General features: G+C 47.9%; 1 protein-coding gene and 1 non-coding gene across 2 annotated transcripts in view; both read left to right on the forward strand.

Moving 5' to 3' along the window:
• Positions 1-16,703, forward strand: part of RC3H2 (ring finger and CCCH-type domains 2) — a 46,583-nt gene that overhangs the window by 5,983 nt on the left and 23,897 nt on the right. The window contains exons 2-8 of the mRNA XM_070955932.1: positions 1,534-1,830; positions 4,085-4,202; positions 5,279-5,512; positions 8,545-8,720; positions 10,368-10,568; positions 12,403-12,535; positions 14,434-14,552. Coding sequence (XP_070812033.1) covers positions 1,600-1,830; positions 4,085-4,202; positions 5,279-5,512; positions 8,545-8,720; positions 10,368-10,568; positions 12,403-12,535; positions 14,434-14,552 — 1,212 coding nt within the window. The 5' untranslated portion in view covers positions 1,534-1,599. The remainder of the gene's footprint in view (positions 1-1,533; positions 1,831-4,084; positions 4,203-5,278; positions 5,513-8,544; positions 8,721-10,367; positions 10,569-12,402; positions 12,536-14,433; positions 14,553-16,703) is intronic.
• LOC139325902 (small nucleolar RNA SNORD90) lies at positions 11,226-11,342 on the forward strand. Its single transcript, XR_011601124.1, has one exon. It is a non-coding gene; the product is annotated as a small nucleolar RNA SNORD90 (small nucleolar RNA).

Here is a 16,703-nt window from a genome sequence, read left to right on the forward strand (position 1 = left end):
AGAAGATGCAAACAATGGGCAAAGTAGCTTGGTAAAATGAATCCAGAAGCCAGTAAGTCCTCAATTTACGAGCCTAATTGAGCCCAAAGGAGGCTGGTGCATAAACATTTTTTTTAAAAAAAATAAATTTTATTAATTTCCTGTTAAATACGTTTCTCAGTGCTTGATAAACATCGATATTTAGTTTGCTTAACAATACAGATTCCATTCTTGCTCTCCAGCCCTTTTTTCCAAAACACTGTGTCAGACTGCGGTGCTATCTCAAAATTAAATGAATTTCCAAACTGTCAATCTTTAAGGAAATCTTTCTTTAATTGAGCTCAGCCACTGGATCATGACTCCGCGCGGACAAGACTGACCTTTTGCCTCCCAATCCCTCCCTTTCAGATCCCCAAATCTCTGCTTCTCATTGGCTGTCTTCCATGTCATTCTTCAAACTTCTTTTCCCCGTCATTTCCCAGGAATGTGCCCCCTCCCCTCATTTCCACGACAACCGGGCTTCAAAGGGATTTAGCAGGCAAAAGTCTCAGAGTTTATCTTTCGCTCTCCTCTACTCCCTCTATGCCAGCGTTGCAACGCTGACACACTGGTAAAATAAGTTCCTTGTTTGATAATATTTTGTATCTTCTTTCTGTTTGATTTTCAATGTAAGTCTATCCATTCCTGCACAGTCTAGTACAGTGATGGCGAACCTTTTCGGCACTGAGTGCTGAAAAGGTCGTGTGAAAATGTCATGTGTGCGTGCGCACGCTCGTTTGGGCCACGCTCCGGAAAAGCTGAACTTCCAGGTCCCAGCGCGCATGCGCACCCAACAATCAGCTGGTCAGCGCACTTGTGCAGGCTGGTTTTCGGCACTTCTGCTCACATAGACGGCTGATCATCACGTACGCCTGCGCACCAGAAACCCGGAAGAAAAACAGGCAAGACCGCCAGTGCCCGGCGACATGGCTTCATGTGCCACTTTGGGCATGCGTGCCATAGGTTCACCATCACGGGTCTAGTATCTTCACGTTCGACGAGAACGTGCACAAGAGCCTTGGGGGCGCAGCAGACTAAAGTGCTGTTAAGTAGCACCAGCTGCCTGCAATTACTGCAAGTTCAAATCTCACCAGGCTCAAGGTTGACTCAGCCTTCCATCCTTCCGAGGTAGGTAAAATGAGGACCTGGATTGTGGGGGCAATAAGCTGACTTTGTATAAAAAAGAACACCGCTTAGGAAGGGGGGGCGAAAGCCCTACTAAGCAGGTATATACAAAAGTATGAAGGCTATTGCTTAACGCATTGTAAGCCGCCCTGAGTCTCCGGAGAAGGGCGGCATATAAATCAAACATAAATAAATAAATAAATAAATAAATAAATAAATAAATAAATAAATATCTATCTATCTATCTATCTATCTATCTATCTATCTATCTTCATCTTGCGGTGTTTCTTCATCTTTCCAATATTGTGCCAAGATAATCCTCGCTGCTGATAAGACATGTCCATGCTTTCCTTATCAAATTTTTCTGGCATATTTTTGTTTCTCTCCCAGCTCCCGACCCCTGGACGGTGCCAACATGGAGTGCTAGCGGCTGAAACGAGGGCCCTGCGTTCCACAATGCCCGTGCAGGCCGCCCAGTGGACGGAGTTCCTGTCCTGTCCCATCTGCTACAATGAGTTCGACGAGAACGTGCACAAGCCCATCAGCCTCGGCTGCTCCCACACCGTCTGCCAGAGCTGCCTGAGTAAGCTGCACCGCAAGGCCTGCCCTTTCGACCAGACCGCCATCCACACCGACATCGATGTGCTGCCCGTCAACTTTGCGCTGCTCCAGTTAGTGGGAGCCCAGGTAAAGGGAAAGGCACCATACCAGGGATGGGTTCTAAATTTTTTTTACTACCGGTTCTGTGGGCGTGGCTTATTTTGTGGGCGTGGCTTGATGGTCATGTGACAATTCTTTAGGATTTAGCAGAGGTACTGGTCTACCAGGCTTTTAACTGCTTGCAGAGCTGCACCGGTCTACTCATTTGTTTTTGAGGCACTGGTCTACCCATTTATTTTTGCAGGCACCGGTCTACTCATTTGTTTTTGGAGGCACTGGTCTACCCATTTATTTTTGCAGGCACCGGTCTACTCATTTGTTTTTGGAGGCACTGGTCTACCCATTTATTTTTGCAGGCACCGGTCTACTCATTTGTTTTTGGAGGCACCGGTCTACCACCAAACTGCCTTTTATTTATTTATTTGTCATATTTCTATGCCGCCCACTTTCCGAGGACTCTGGGCGGCTTACACCAAAGACAGTATACTAAATAGCATATTGCCCCCCAACAATCTGGGTCCTCATTTTACCCACCTCGGAAGGATGGAAGGCTGAGTCAACCTTCAGCCGGTGAGATTTGATCCGCTGATCTGCTGAACTAGCAGTCAGCTGAAGTAGCTGCAGTACTGCACCCTAACCTCTGTGCCACCTCGGCTCTTTTACCACTGATCATCTGTAGGGCGGCCCTTTGAAGCCCCTCGGCAAGAGTTTAAACAGTTTTTCCTTATAGCCCATCAGCTGGGACTCAGGAGGCAGCAATAGATTGGGGGTGGGGCCAAATAAAAGGTAAGAATAACACGGGGGGGGGGCAGAACCGGTTCGGGGACGTCATATCGTCACCTCTACCGGCTCGACAGAACTGGGGTGAACCGGGTGGAACCCACCACTGCACCACACACACACAAACACACACACACACACACACACACACACACGTTGATTTGGTGCAGGGACTGGGAAAGGAAGTCTGCAACGGGCAATCCAGTGGTGAAGTGCAGGCGGTGAAAATCTGGCTCGTGCAAGCCAGTAGTGCCGGCGGCAGGAGGCTCCGCCCCCCCCCAACTGGGACGTCATCACGTCCCGGTTTTGACCCACTGCGCATGCACAGACGATGGCGCTCGCGAGAGAAAAGCAAGTGCATGTGCCACTGACGGCAAACGCAGCATGAGCGCGCATGGCTTGTGCATATTACTGAGCCGTTAGGAAAGGTAAGTGCATTTTACCCCTGGGGCAATCAAACCGGAGAAGGAAGATTTATTTGCTTATTTAGATTTTTATCCTGCTTTTATTATTTTATAAGTAACTCGAAGGGGCGAGCATACCTAATCCTTCTCCTTCTCCTTCCTTCCTCCCGTGAGTCGGGTTGGGCTGAGAGAGAAGGATGGGCCCCAAGTCACCCGTCCAGCTTTCAATGACTAAGGCAGAACTTCTTCAACTTCAATCAGCTGGCCTGATTCCATGTTGGTTTTAACGTTTGATATTGATTTTAATTGATATGTTTTAAATTATGGGCCAAATTCTATTTAATTAGTTTTAAATAATTATTTTAACTTTCGTACAAATGTTTTTTATTTTGGCTGTTCACCGCCCTGAGTCCGAAAGGAGAAGGGTGGTATACAAATTAATTAATTAATTAATTAAATAAATAAATAAATAAATAAATAAATAAATAAATAAACTCAGAGCCTCCAGCAACTTAACCGCTGCCCCAAATTAGTACCCTGTTTCCCCTAAAATAAGACCTCCCCTGATAATAAGCCCTCCCCGAAAATATTTAAACGCATGCACAGCCGGTCTCCGCCATTTCCTCTGGTTTCCTCCACGCGCCCCAAAATAATAAGACCTCCCCGAAAATAAGGCCAAGCGCTTATTTCGGGGTTCAAAAAAAATATAACACAGGGTCTTATTTTTGGGGAAACACGGGTAACACGGTTGCTAAGCGAATCTGGCTTCCCCAGTGACATTTGCTTGTCAGAAGGTCGCAAAAGGGGGTCACGTGACATTCCCCCTATCCCCCCCCTGAACACTACAACCGTCATGTGAGTCAGCTAAATGTAAATCCGGTGACCATGAGGACGCTGTAACGGTCGTAAGTGTGAAAGATGGTCACAATTTACTTTTTTCCAGTGCCGTAACTTCAAACTTTGAAATGAACTCTTGTAAGTCTGCCAACTAACCTGGACATGGGTTGTCCTTTCCCAAATCGCCTTTTCCCTCCTGCCCCCCTTTTTTTCAAACGAAGGCACGCTCACGAGTGCTTTCTCCTCGGGAACCCCTCTAGGTGCCCAATCGCCAGGCGCTCAAGCTGAGTAACCTTGGAGAAGACAAGCACTATGAGGTGGCGAAGAAATGCGTGGAAGATCTGGCCCTCTATTTAAAGCCGCTGAGCGGAAGTAAAGGTAAGTTCCTGCGCCCCACTCTGGCTTCCTCTGGACCAGAGCAAGGTCTCCCCTTCAGCTGTTGACTAGAATACAGGAGTTGTTCGGATACCAAATGAGAATATTCCACAGCAAAGAAGATAGAAAGGAGAGAGGAGGAGGGAGAGGAATGGAAGAAAGGGAAAAGGAGAGGAAGGAAGGGTAGGGGATAGGAGTAGGAGAGAAGGTGAGTAGGGGAAAAGAAGAGAGGAATGGGGGAAAAGAAGGGGAAGTAGGGTGAGGTAGGAGAGGAGAAAGGAGAAATTAGGACAGAAGAGGGAGGGAGAGGAATGGAAGAAAGGCAAAAGGAGAGAAAGGAAGGGTAGGGGACAGGAGTAGGAGAGAAGGTGAGTAGGGGGAAAAGGAGAGGAGTGGGGGAAAGAAAGGGGAAGTAGGGTGAGGTAGGAGAGGAGGAAGGAGGAGAGGAGAGGGAGGGAGAGGAATGGAAGAAAGGCAAAAGGAGAGGAAGGAAGGGTAGGGAATAGGAGTAGGAGAGAAGGTGAGTAGAGGGGAAAGAAGAAAGGAGTGGGGGAAAAGAAGGGAGTAGGACGAGGTAGAGGAGGAAGGAGAAAGTAGGAGAGGAGAGGGAGGGAGAGGAATGGAAGAAAGGGAAAAGGAGAGGAAGGGTAGGGGATAGGAGTAGGAGAGAAGGTGAGCAGAGGGGAAAGAAGGGAGGAGTGGGGGAAAAGAAGGGGAAGTAGAATGAGGTAGGGGAGGAGGGAAGAGAAAGGAGGAGAAAGAGGAGGGAGGGAAGAAAAAGAGGAGGAGAAGGGTTGTTGCGAAATGAGGGAAGAAAAGGTAGAAGAGCAACTCCGAATGTAATTAAAATGCCTTATTTTTATGCTTTCTTTAAGGAAAACGTGTATATGTAGGATTAATTATGTATAAGAAAATGTACATTTTATATTATGTGTGAAAGAAATAAAACTGAAAAACTTTTCCAAAAAAAACAAAAAACCCAAAGCTGTTGCTTGAATCACCTGCTCATAAAGTGTATTTTGAGGACAGTTTCTGAAGGCGAAGCAGTGATACGTAACTGTTAACGTCGTTCTTCAAAGGTGTGGCTAGCTTAAATCAGAGCACGCTGAGCCGGCCGATGCAACGGAAGCTGGTGACCCTGGTCAACTGCCAGCTGGTGGAAGAAGAAGGCCGCATCAGGGCCATGCGGGCAGCTCGCTCGCTCGGGGAAAGGACCGTCACCGAGCTGATCTTGGCACACCAGAATCCTCAGCAACTCTCGGCCAATCTCTGGGCCGCTGTCCGGGCCAGAGGGTGCCAGTTCCTCGGGCCGGGTGAGTGATGGCTGGAGGAGGAGAAAGAGCCCAGTTTCCCTTCCCCGTGTCAGGTTCCAAGTAATGCATCCATCACAAATTGAACTCCGTTTTTTCAAAGAACAGGTTTATTTAGATAAATGACCATCTTGGTTAGTGACCATCTTGGCACTAACTGGTAAAAAGCCAGTACTGAAGTTCCCAGGCTTTTCACCCTAATATAAGTTTCAGTTTCTCAAGTTTCCAAAACAAATTGTCACATTGTCCAGCCAAGATGGGAACTGGTTTATTTATTTATTTATTTGTTTCTTTGTTTCAATTTGTATACCGCCCTTCTCCAATAGGACTCAGGGCGGTGAACAGCCAAAATAAAAACAAAACATACAAAATTTAAAAACAATTTAAAATAATTAAATATTTTTGGCCGCAATTTAAAACAAACCCAATTTAAAATCAATTAAAATTTAACCCAAAACTGTGGGATCAAGCCAGCCCGGCTAGTTGAAATAAATAAGTTTTCAGGGCCCGACGAAAAATCCGGAGGGGAGGTTGTTCCAGAGGGCAGGCGCTGCCACAGAGAAGGCTCTCCCCCTGGGGGTCGCCAGCTGACACTGTCTGGCGGACGGCACCCTGAGGAGGCCCACTCTGTGCGAGCATACTGGCCGGTGGGAGGCTATTGGTGGGAGAAGGTGGTCCCATAAATACCCCGGCCCTAAGCCATGGAGCGCTTTAAAGGTGGTCACCAGCACCTTGAAGCGCACCCGGAAGACCACCGGGAGCCAGTGCAGCTCGCGCAGGAGAGGTGTCACATGGGAGCGCCCCGTCGCTCCCATAATCCATAATAATCTTGGAGACTTCTCTCTTCCTCCGGTCAGCCAGCCGTTGGAATGTCCTTGACTCATCGGCTAAGCTATGACGTTTTGGTTGAAGGCTCCATCCTCCTTCAGCTCCAAACTCTTGTCAAACTGAATTCATGCCAGAATACCCAAGGATACAAAACAATCCCACACCCCAATCAAATTCAGGCTGGACACGCCGTTTTTTCAGCTTTAAAATGAAGACGGCTTTTCTCTCACTTTTTAACAGCTGTAGAAAAGAGGGCTGGGGTGAGAGGTATTAGCCAAAAAAAAAAAGCCAATCACAATCCTTTGGGTGTATAAACAGAGGCATAGAATCAAGACCACGTGAAGTGTTAGTACCGCTTTATAAAGCTTTAGTAAGGCTACCCCTAGAATGCTGCATCCAGTTTTGGTCGTCAGGTTACAAAAATGGTGTTGAGACTTTGGAAAAAGTGCAGAAAAGAACGGTTAAGATGATGAGGGGACTGGAGGCTAAAACTCATGAAGAACGGTTGCAGGAACTGGGTATGTCTAGTTTGATGAAAAGAAGGACTAGGGGAGACATGATAGCAGGGTTCCAATATCTCAGGGGCTTCCACAAAGAAGAGGGAGTCAAGCTATTCTCCAAAGCCCCTGAGGGCAGGACAAGAAGCAATGGGTGGAAACTCATCAAGGAGAGAAGCAACTTAGAACTAAGGAGAAATTTCCTGAAAGTAAGAACAATTAACCAGTGGAACAACTTGCCACCAGAAATTGGGAATGCTCCAACACTGGAGGTTTTTAAGAAGAGATTGGAAACTTCAAAATATCAATCAGAATAGAGCTGGAGGGGACCTTGGAGGTCTTCTAATCCAACCCCCTGTTGAAGCAGGAGATCCTATACTATTTCAGCCATTTGTCTGAAATCATATAGGGTCTCCTGCTTCAACAGGGAGTCCCTCCAAAGACCCTTCCAGCTCTGTTCTGATTGATTTTTATTTATTTTTTAATTTGATTTATATGCCGCCCTTCTCCGGAGACTCAGGGCGGCTTACAATGCGCTAAGCAATAGCCTTCATCCTTTTTGTATATTTATACAAAGTCAGCTTTTCTTTCTTTCTTTCTTTCTTTCTTTCTTTCTTTCTTTCTTTCTTTCTTTCTTTCTTTCCTTCCTTCCTTCCTTCCTTCCTTCCTTCCTTCCTTCTCTTTCTTTTCTTTTTTTTTTAAATTTGATTTATATGCCGCCCTTCTCCGGAGACTCAGGGCGGCTTACAATGCGCTAAGCAATAGCCTTCATCCTTTTTGTATATTTATACAAAGTCAGCTTTTCTTTCTTTCTTTCTTTCTTTCTTTCTTTCTTTCTTTCTTTCTTTCTTTCTTTCTTTCCTTCCTTCCTTCCTTCCTTCCTTCCTTCCTTCCTTCCTTCTCTTTCTTTTCTTTTTTTTTTAAATTTGATTTATATGCCGCCCTTCTCCGGAGACTCAGGGCGGCTTACAATGCGCTAAGCAATAGCCTTCATCCTTTTGTATATTTATACAAAGTCAGCTTTTTCTTTCTTTCTTTCTTTCTTTCTTTCTTTCTTTCTTTCTTTCTTCTTTCTTTCTTTCTTTCCTTCCTTCCTTCCTTCCTTCCTTCCTTCCTTCCTTCCTTCCTTCCTTCTCTTTCTTTTCTTTTTTTTTTAAATTTGATTTATATGCCGCCCTTCTCCGGAGACTCAGGGCGGCTTACAATGCGCTAAGCAATAGCCTTCATCCTTTTGTATATTTATACAAAGTCAGCTTTTCTTTCTTTCTTTCTTTCTTTCTTTCTTTCTTTCTTTCTTTCTTTCTTTCCTTCTTTCTTTCCTTCCTTCCTTCCTTCCTTCCTTCCTTCCTTCCTTCCTTCTCTTTCTTTTCTTTTTTTTTTAAATTTGATTTATATGCCGCCCTTCTCTGGAGACTCAGAGTGGCTTACAATGCGTTAAGCAATAGCCTTCATCCTTTTTGTATATTTTTATACAAAGTCAGCTTATTGCCCCCACAAACTGGGTCCTCAATTTACCTACCTTAGAAAGGATGGAAGGCTGAGTCGACCTTGAGCCTGGTGAGAGTCGAACCTGCAGTAATTGCAGGCAGCTGGTCTTAATAAGCATTTTGAAGTGCTCCTGGCAAGGAAGAGAGAGGAGATAACCCCCCCCCCCCCCAATTTCTTCTGGTTCGGCTTTCCCCACCGTAATGCCATCCTTTGGCCTCCCAGCTATGCAGGAGGAAGCCTTGAAACTGGTCCTGCTGGCGCTGGAAGACGGCTCGGCCCTCTCCCGCAAAGTCCTGGTGCTGTTTGTGGTCCAGCGCCTGGAGCCCAGGTTCCCCCAGGCATCGAAAACCAGCATCGGCCACGTGGTGCAGCTGCTCTATCGGGCGTCCTGCTTCAAGGTGTGACTTTTGGGTACCTTATTGATGTACGGAACAAAAGTATACCCATAGTGACTTAGAAAGGATCGCTTGAGCGGGGTTGTGTTTGTTTGTTTGTTTGTTTGTCAAACATGTACAAAGATAGCAGGTTTAGGTATAAACAAGTGAAATAAGTACAGATAAATGGGGACAGTAGGACAGGGACGGTAGGCACGCTGGTGCGCTTATGCACGCCCCCTTTACGGATGGGATGGGAGGAATGGGATGAGGTCCACAGTAGACAGTTTGAGGTTGAAGCTGTGAGGGTTTGAGGCTGTAACCACGGAGTCGGATAGAGCATTCCAGGTGTTGACCACTCTGTTGCTGAAGTCGTATTTTCTGCAATCGAGTTTGGAGTGGTTTACCTTTGTATCTATTGTTTGGCCTTGTATCGGGTGAAATCCAGCAGATTCTGACAGGTTCTGGAGAACCAGTAGCGGAAATTTTGAATAGTTCGGAGAACCGGCAAATACCACCTCTGGCTGGCCCCAGAGTGGGGAGGGAATGGGGATTTTGCAGTATCCTTCCCCTGGAGTGGGGTAGGAATGGGGATTTTGCAGTATCCTTCCCCTGCCACACCCACCAAGCCACGCCCACAGAACCAGCGGTAAAAAAAATTAGATTCACCACTGCCTTGTATTATTGCGGTTGAAGCTGAAGAAGTCGTCGACAGGCAGGACGTTGTAGCAGAATAATTTTGTGCACTACGCTTAGGTCAGACCGTCGGCGGCGTAGTTCTAGGTTGTCCAGGTCCAAAATGTCAAGCCTGGTGGCATAAAATATTCTGTTGTGAGCAGAGGAGTGGAGGACTTTTCTCATGAAATACCTCTGGACCCGCTCAATTGTATTAATGTCCGATATACAGTGCGGATTCCAGGCTGATGAGCTGCATTCGAGAATTGGTCTGGCAAAGGTTTTGTATGTTAGCAGTACAGTGTTACCGGAGAAGAAGCTTCGCGAGATTAGGTTAATGATTCTTAGTGCCTTTTTGGCAATGCTGTTACAGCGAGCTCTGGTGCTTAGATCGTTTGAGATCAGTACTCCTAGGTCAGTGATGGCTAACCTTTTTGCCATCGCGTGCCAAAAGTGGGGGGAGCGCGGGGGGGTGTTATGCGCGTGGGTGCCCACACCATAATTCTATGTACCCCGCCCCCCACTCATGCACGCATGACCCCTCCCACACTCCCCCTGCTTTTGGCACGCGATGGCACGGTGGACCCAATAGGCCCATTTTTCACCCTCCCCGGGCTCCAGAGCCTTTCTAGGAGCCTGGGGAGGGCAAAAACGGCCTTCCCCACCCCGCCCGGAAGCCCTCCGGAGGCTGAAAACAGCCTGTTTCCCTGCTTCCGGTGGGCCCAGAAGGCCCGAAAATCAGCTGGCCTACGCATGCATGGGCACCAGAGCTAGCTCACGGGCCTGCCGATATTGCTCCGCGTGCCACCTGTGGCATGTATGCCATAAGTTCACCATCACGGTCCTCGGTCCTTGACAGTGAGGGTCGTCTACGAGGTCGTTTCCGCCCAGTTTGTATTCGGTGTCCTGATTTTTATTGCCAATGCGCAGGACAGAGTATTTATTATAAATGCGCGACCATTCCAACACATCGTCAGTGTCGCTTTCTTGACGCAGGTCACCAAGAGGGACGAGGACTCCTCCCTGATGCAGCTGAAGGAGGAATTCCGCAGCTATGAGGCATTGAGGAGGGAGCACGACGCTCAGATCGTCCACATCGCCCTGGAAGCCGGCCTCCGGATCTCTCCCGAGCAGTGGTCCTCCCTCCTCTACGGCGACCTGGCCCACAAATCCCATATGCAGTCCATCATCGATAAGGTGAGTTCCAGCGTCCAAAGAAGCTGCTTTTCACCCACCGACCCACCCCAGCAAGTGAGCTGTTGTGGCTCCGTTGCCTGAGCCTGGGCTATCGACAGATGCAGACTCTGAGAGTGAGGGAGAGGAGTTGGCAAGGCCTCCCTCTCCAGGACCCTCCTCTCTGACAATGCCTCCGGAGGACACCCAAGGCCAAGAGATAGGCCCAGAGCCAAGCACGTCCCCACAGCCACAGGTGGACAGCGAAGAAGTAGATAAGTGCTGGCTGGATCCTCAGCAGCGGCGCAGGGAGAAGCGTGCGCAGCAGAGGGGAAGGCGTGCCAGAGATTAGCTGAGTCACTGGACCACACCCCACAGGGTATAAATGTGGGTGTGGTGGCCGGTTCAGTTTGTGACGAGCAAAAACTAGAAATAATCCATGATCTCTGCGTTACTGGACTTTGCCTGCTTTATCGGACTGCATTTGGACTAATCCTTGTATTGTTGAAAACTCTGCCTGTTTGATCGGAATGCTGGCAGTCTAATCTTTGTTTTGTGTGAGTAAAGTCTGAATTGGCAGCTAGCCACTGGGTTGCTGCCAGCTTTATCTTCAAAGAGTTTTGTCGTGTGGCTTATTAACTCCGGGCCGTCTGTGGGGGTGCGTGTGGGGTACGGGGACAGAACATGAGCTTCGATGCATCCAATGATGAAGCTGCATAGGGCAGATTCTGAGCTGGGAGCTGCGGCTCCTAAAACGCTGATCTTCTGTTTATGCGGACTGAGGATGCGGCTGTGTTTTTTTGGGGAGGGGAAGCGGTTTTCCTCCACCCTCTGTGTTGCACTTCTTTCCAAAACCTTTCTAAAGTCCAGAATCTTGGATGGACGTCTGTAGAGATTCTAAGTCATCCAGGTCGTGGTTGTCCAAGAGGTGCTTTTTTTTCAGGAGGCAACTGGATTTTTCTTGTTTTTTCTTTTTGCAGACGTTTCGCTTCTCACCCAAGAAGCTTCTTCTGCTCTGACTGCATGGTGGGGAAGGGAAGGATTTATATTCCTTGCAGACAGCTGGTCATTTGCATCCTTTTAGAGGGTCGTTGAAGCCCTTGGAGGTTTATCTGTTTCTTCAGGGTCACCTGAGTATTTATTTATTATTATTTATTACATGTATTTATATGCCGCCATTCTCCCGAAGGACTCAGGGCGGCGAACACAAGTTAAGAAACAAGTACAATAAAATCATAATTTAATCCAAATAATTAATTAGTAGTAAATAATAAAGCCCAGAATCAGTCTCAGCCTATTTGTTTGAACAGCCAAGTCTTCAGGTCCCGACGGAAAGAGCGGAGATCAGGAGCCGTCCGGAGCTCGGTAGGTAATTCATTCCAGAGGGTGGGAGCACCCACAGAGAACGCCCTAGCTCTGGGCACAGCAAGGTGACATTGGCTCGCTGTCGGAACCCTGAAGAGAGCGGCCCTATGTGAGCGAACAGGACGGTGAGAGGCAGGCAGGAGAAGGTCCTGCAAATATCCTGGACCTAAGTCATGGAGGGCCTTATAGGTGAGGACTAGCACCTTGAAGCGGACCCAGAGTAGTGCTTGTAATGGTATGGGAGGAGGAATGGATTTCCAGAGGAAAAATTGCAAACTACAGGAACCATTTGCACAACTCAGGTGACCCTGAGGACACAGATAAACCTCCAAGGGCTTCAACGATCCCCCTCCCCCCAAAAAAATTCTCACCCTGCATTGATGCATTTACACTATTGTCCCACCCCCCTTGGGGGAAAGCTCTTGGAAATGTTCAATCTGTCAGCAAAAGATGGGTGCAAAACACGTGTGTATGTGTGTTTCTTTTCACGTAGCTCCAGTCTCCGGAGTCCTTTGCGAAAAGCGTGCAAGAATTAACCATTGTTCTGCAGCGAACGGGAGACCCCGCCAACCTCAATCGGCTGCGTCCCCATTTGGAGTTCTTGGCTAACATAGATCCTAATCCAGGTAGGTCGGCGGAGAGAAGGCGGAGCCCCACACACTCCCGTCCTGTTCCGCCTCCTTTCTTTCCTCCTCCCCTAAAGGCAACATGATTTGATCCTTTTCACACGATGCTTTTTCCAGTCTTCGTTGGTTGCAAAAGATGATATAACAATAGCCGTTAGACTTATATACAGGGGTGGGATTCGGCCGGTTTAGGTGCTAATTTTACATCTGGTTCGCCGAACCGGTAGTTGCAAGGATTGGCTGGCCCCGCCCACTCTACCCCGCCCCTCCCAGGAGTCTCCATGCGGCCCGTTTTGGATGCCAGGTAAGTGCAGGGACTGTGCGGAGGCTCTGGGAGGGTGAAAAATGCACCTACGGAGCTTGGGGAGGGCGAAAAGCCCCCCTCCCACCGTGGTGCAGGCCGAGTAGGCCACGCCCACCATGGCCACGCCCACCCAGCAACCAGGCAGAGAACTGGTTGCTAAAATTTTTGAATCCCATCCCCTAATTATATACAGCTTCACAGTGCTTTTACAGCCCTCTCTAAGCGGTTTACACAGTCAGCCTCTTGCCACCAACAATCTGGGCCCTCATTTTACCCACCTCGGAAGGACGGAAGGCTGAGTCAACCTTGAGCTGGTCAGGATTGAACTGATGGCAGTGGGCAGAATTAGGCTGCAATACTGCCCTCTAACCAATGTGCCACCACAGTAGGTAGATAGGTAGGTAGGTAGATGATAGATAGACAGACAGACAGATAGTTATAGAGAGACAGACAGACAGATAGCAATAGCCCTTAGACTTGCATACCACTTCACAGTGGATTGATAAAGGGGAGAAAACTTGGGGTGTCAACTCGCAAAGCATTTCTAGTCTGCTCTCGAGTTGTCATGGGCAGAAAGGGGGGAGATCTGTCGGAGCAGTTCAGCAGCCACGTTTACAAGCACATTCCATGAATACCTTCCCTCCAAGGTTGGTGTGGTTTCTACAGCCTGCGAAAGTGCCTCGTTGGAGAATGTGATTTATAACACAGCCTGGGAGGAGGTGGGGAACAGGGTCAGAGTTGAGCCGTAAATTACATGCGGCAGAGTTGACTATACTTGGCAAGCTGCCGACATGTTGCTCCTAATAAATAACTGGATTTCTTTTGAAACTTTACTAAGTTTGAGTTAATTAGGGCGTTCCTCGGAGCCCTGACAGCTACTCAATTCTGCCGCAGGTAATTTCCTCTTGGGATTGGGAAGAAAATTAAGACAGGGGAAATAGTGCCCATTGGTAACCCAGCCATTTTTAAAGAAAGTTTAATCCTGCTGGATGGTTCAAAAAGCAGTGTTGCTCACTTGAACAGGACTCTTTTGAGGAGGACTGTAGTCAGCTGTCTAACTAGCCAATCTCAAAAACTCGTGGGACATTGTTCTTCCGCAAAATAAAGCTTTATTGAATACACTACATTGGCACAGAAGAAGCGAAACCAGCTCTGAGTTTCCAGCGCGAAAGTCCACACAGTTCAACTAGGGTTTCCCCCTTTTGGCCATCCGCGCTCAGTTCATTGTGTTGTCCAATTAAATATGCTCCTTTTGTTATGACAACAGCCTGCATTGTTCAAACAGCTACACGGCGTGGCCTTGGGTCTCACAGTCTGCAGATGCAGTCTTGGCATTCCATTCCCACCCCCAACATTTCAACTAACATTCCTCCAACACTCCAACTAACTAACTAAGTAACTAACTAACACACACACCCAACATTCCAACTAACCCTAAGCCTCCCGATTGTTGTCAAGCCGCAAGCGAAGAAGTAACTAAGCGAAAGAGCGAATCACTCTTGACACCTGCAAAACGGAAAATGACACAATCGCGACCTGTTCCTGGTAACTACTGAAAGCTCATTTTAATTCTTCCCTTTTCGCACCCTCCCAGATGCCGCGTCTCCAACGTGGGAGCAGCTGGAAAACGCCACGGTGGCCGTTAAGACTGTGGTGCGTGGCCTTGTGGATTTCATCCAGAACCACAGCAGAAAAGGCCCCGAAATTCCACAGGTTGGTCGTTGCGATTGAGTTTGTCGTAACATGGCACTTTGATTCTCACACAGACCTATAAAACGGCAAGTAAGGTTAAGACTAGATAGTCTCACACACAAAATTAGAATCACAGATGACTCTCTCTCATTTAAATTTTTTTAATGCCTGGTTGAACTCTCTCATCTTTTGTTAGTTGACAGTTGTGGGTGCTGAAAGTCAGAAAGCCACCAGCTTAGAGAGAAATAAATCTGGATTTTCCTCCTTTAAGTCACGGGTGTCAAACTCAAGTCGTCACGGTGGACGTATCGGGACTTTTTCAGCTAAATCGCGTGTGGGCACTGCATGATGCATCCGGCACGTGGGCCGGGAGTTTGACAGCCCTGCTTTAAGTCCTTCTTTTCCTAACCTAGAAGTCATTACCCAGAATTTTGTTGTAGCCCGCCAGCTGCCAGTGGAGCTGGCGGCAGACTCGGGACGATGAGGAGGTTGGGGAGGAACTTGGGCCAGTTCTGGAGCCTGGGGAAGGCTCTGATGGATGCTCTGTATCGGACGCAGAGATAGAGCCAGGGCCATCCGGCATTTCCCAGCCGCTGGAGAGGCAGCTGCCTTTGGAGGCTGATATGAGTGAGGAGGAAGTACAGCTGGGGCCTGTTCCACACACACGTATGCGCAGAGCAGTTAGGAAAGGAGAACAATGGAGGACAAGGAGTCGATTCGGGAAGCAAAGCACACATGGATGCTGAATGGCCCCTCCCTGGCTGGGGAATAAATAGGAGGAAAAGGGAGTGGTTGTCATAGGAGACAACCGTTCGCATTTCTGGAAAGTTTGCTCCTTGTGTGTTTCGTGCGACAAAGGCTGCCTTGCCGAACTGAGGTTTGTCTAGTTCTCTGTTTGAACTGACTTAATTTGCAGCCTCCCCACCTGGGAGCTCCCAGCCTTGCATTTATCCTAACGAGCTGATAAGGACTATTGTTTCAGTTAAACTCCTTGCAGGAGTCTTGCCTGGATTTTCTGTTGGGGAAGGCAGTGAATTCCCCATGTGTAAATAAAGAGGGTTTTTTTTGTTGCGGGGGAGTCTGTTTCTTACTCCTGCAAAGACCGGGTCAGAACAAATTCTCCGCAATGGCCACCGTTGACATTTATGTCAGCATTCCAGAACAACCCAACTCCAATCAGAAAACTCAAGAGGGCAGGCATCATCTCAAATCTTTCATTTATTAGAGTAGGTTTACTGGCACATCTGGAAAAACCCGAATCTGAGAGTTCCAGGTTTTCCCCAAATCCATCCCCTGCACCCCATGGCCCAATCACCATCCATCCCAACTTGAGCCACCACTGCAACCACTCCTCCTCCAGATGCAGGAACACCATGACCTTGACCGAAAAGAAGAATGCTATTATGTCTTAACTACAATCTCTTTACTAAATCCCTCCCTCCTACTTTCCCAAGCACAAGAAGGTGGCAGTGTGGAAGCTTCCGGTGTTAAGGTCCAAAACTGGCAGCTTATACAGCTGGAGCCGATCCAGTGTTCTGTCCCAGTTACGGACCCCAAAGAACGCAGCACACACAAAGTCCATACAAACCTTAGTTTACTAATTAAGGACTACTAATGAGCTTTCTTAGTAGTTGTTCGAACACAAGTACAGTTTAAATCAGTCTTTTCTGAACAAGGGCTGTTAATTTAACTTCATGAACAGCTGACAAGAATCCAAACAATAAGAACTCAATTCTGAGGCACAGTATTTCAGATAACCGTAATCTTACTGTGGTTGGCAGAATGCCCAGAAGCAATTTGCAGGAAAACTGACGAGAGAGAAACAAGAGCCGAATCAAACGTTTCTGGAATCAAGACGCGAAAGAATAGGAACGAAGTTGTTTCCTGCAAATTGCATCAGTCGTCGTCCTTCCTTAAATAGGCTAAGGGAGTGGCCAATTAGCCCCAAGCCTTACTCTCGAGGAGACCTCCTCCTGAGGAGCCACTCCTGCCTTTTGGCAGCTCTGCACGTCCGTGCATCGAGAAGAGGCTCCTCCTCTTTTTCCTCTTCACTTATGGGAGCTTCTGAAGGCCCTGGCTGAATCCCCGCCTCTGGCACCACATCTTCTCCAGCCTCCTCATTGTCCGACTGGAGCGCCAGCTGCACAGGCTGCTGGCGCAGCACCACACCAG

This window comes from Pituophis catenifer, unplaced genomic scaffold, assembly GCF_029215685.1.
Source record: "Pituophis catenifer annectens isolate HBS135680 unplaced genomic scaffold, rPitCat1.0.hap2 SCAF_17, whole genome shotgun sequence".
Classification (NCBI taxonomy): Eukaryota; Metazoa; Chordata; class Lepidosauria; order Squamata; family Colubridae; genus Pituophis; species Pituophis catenifer.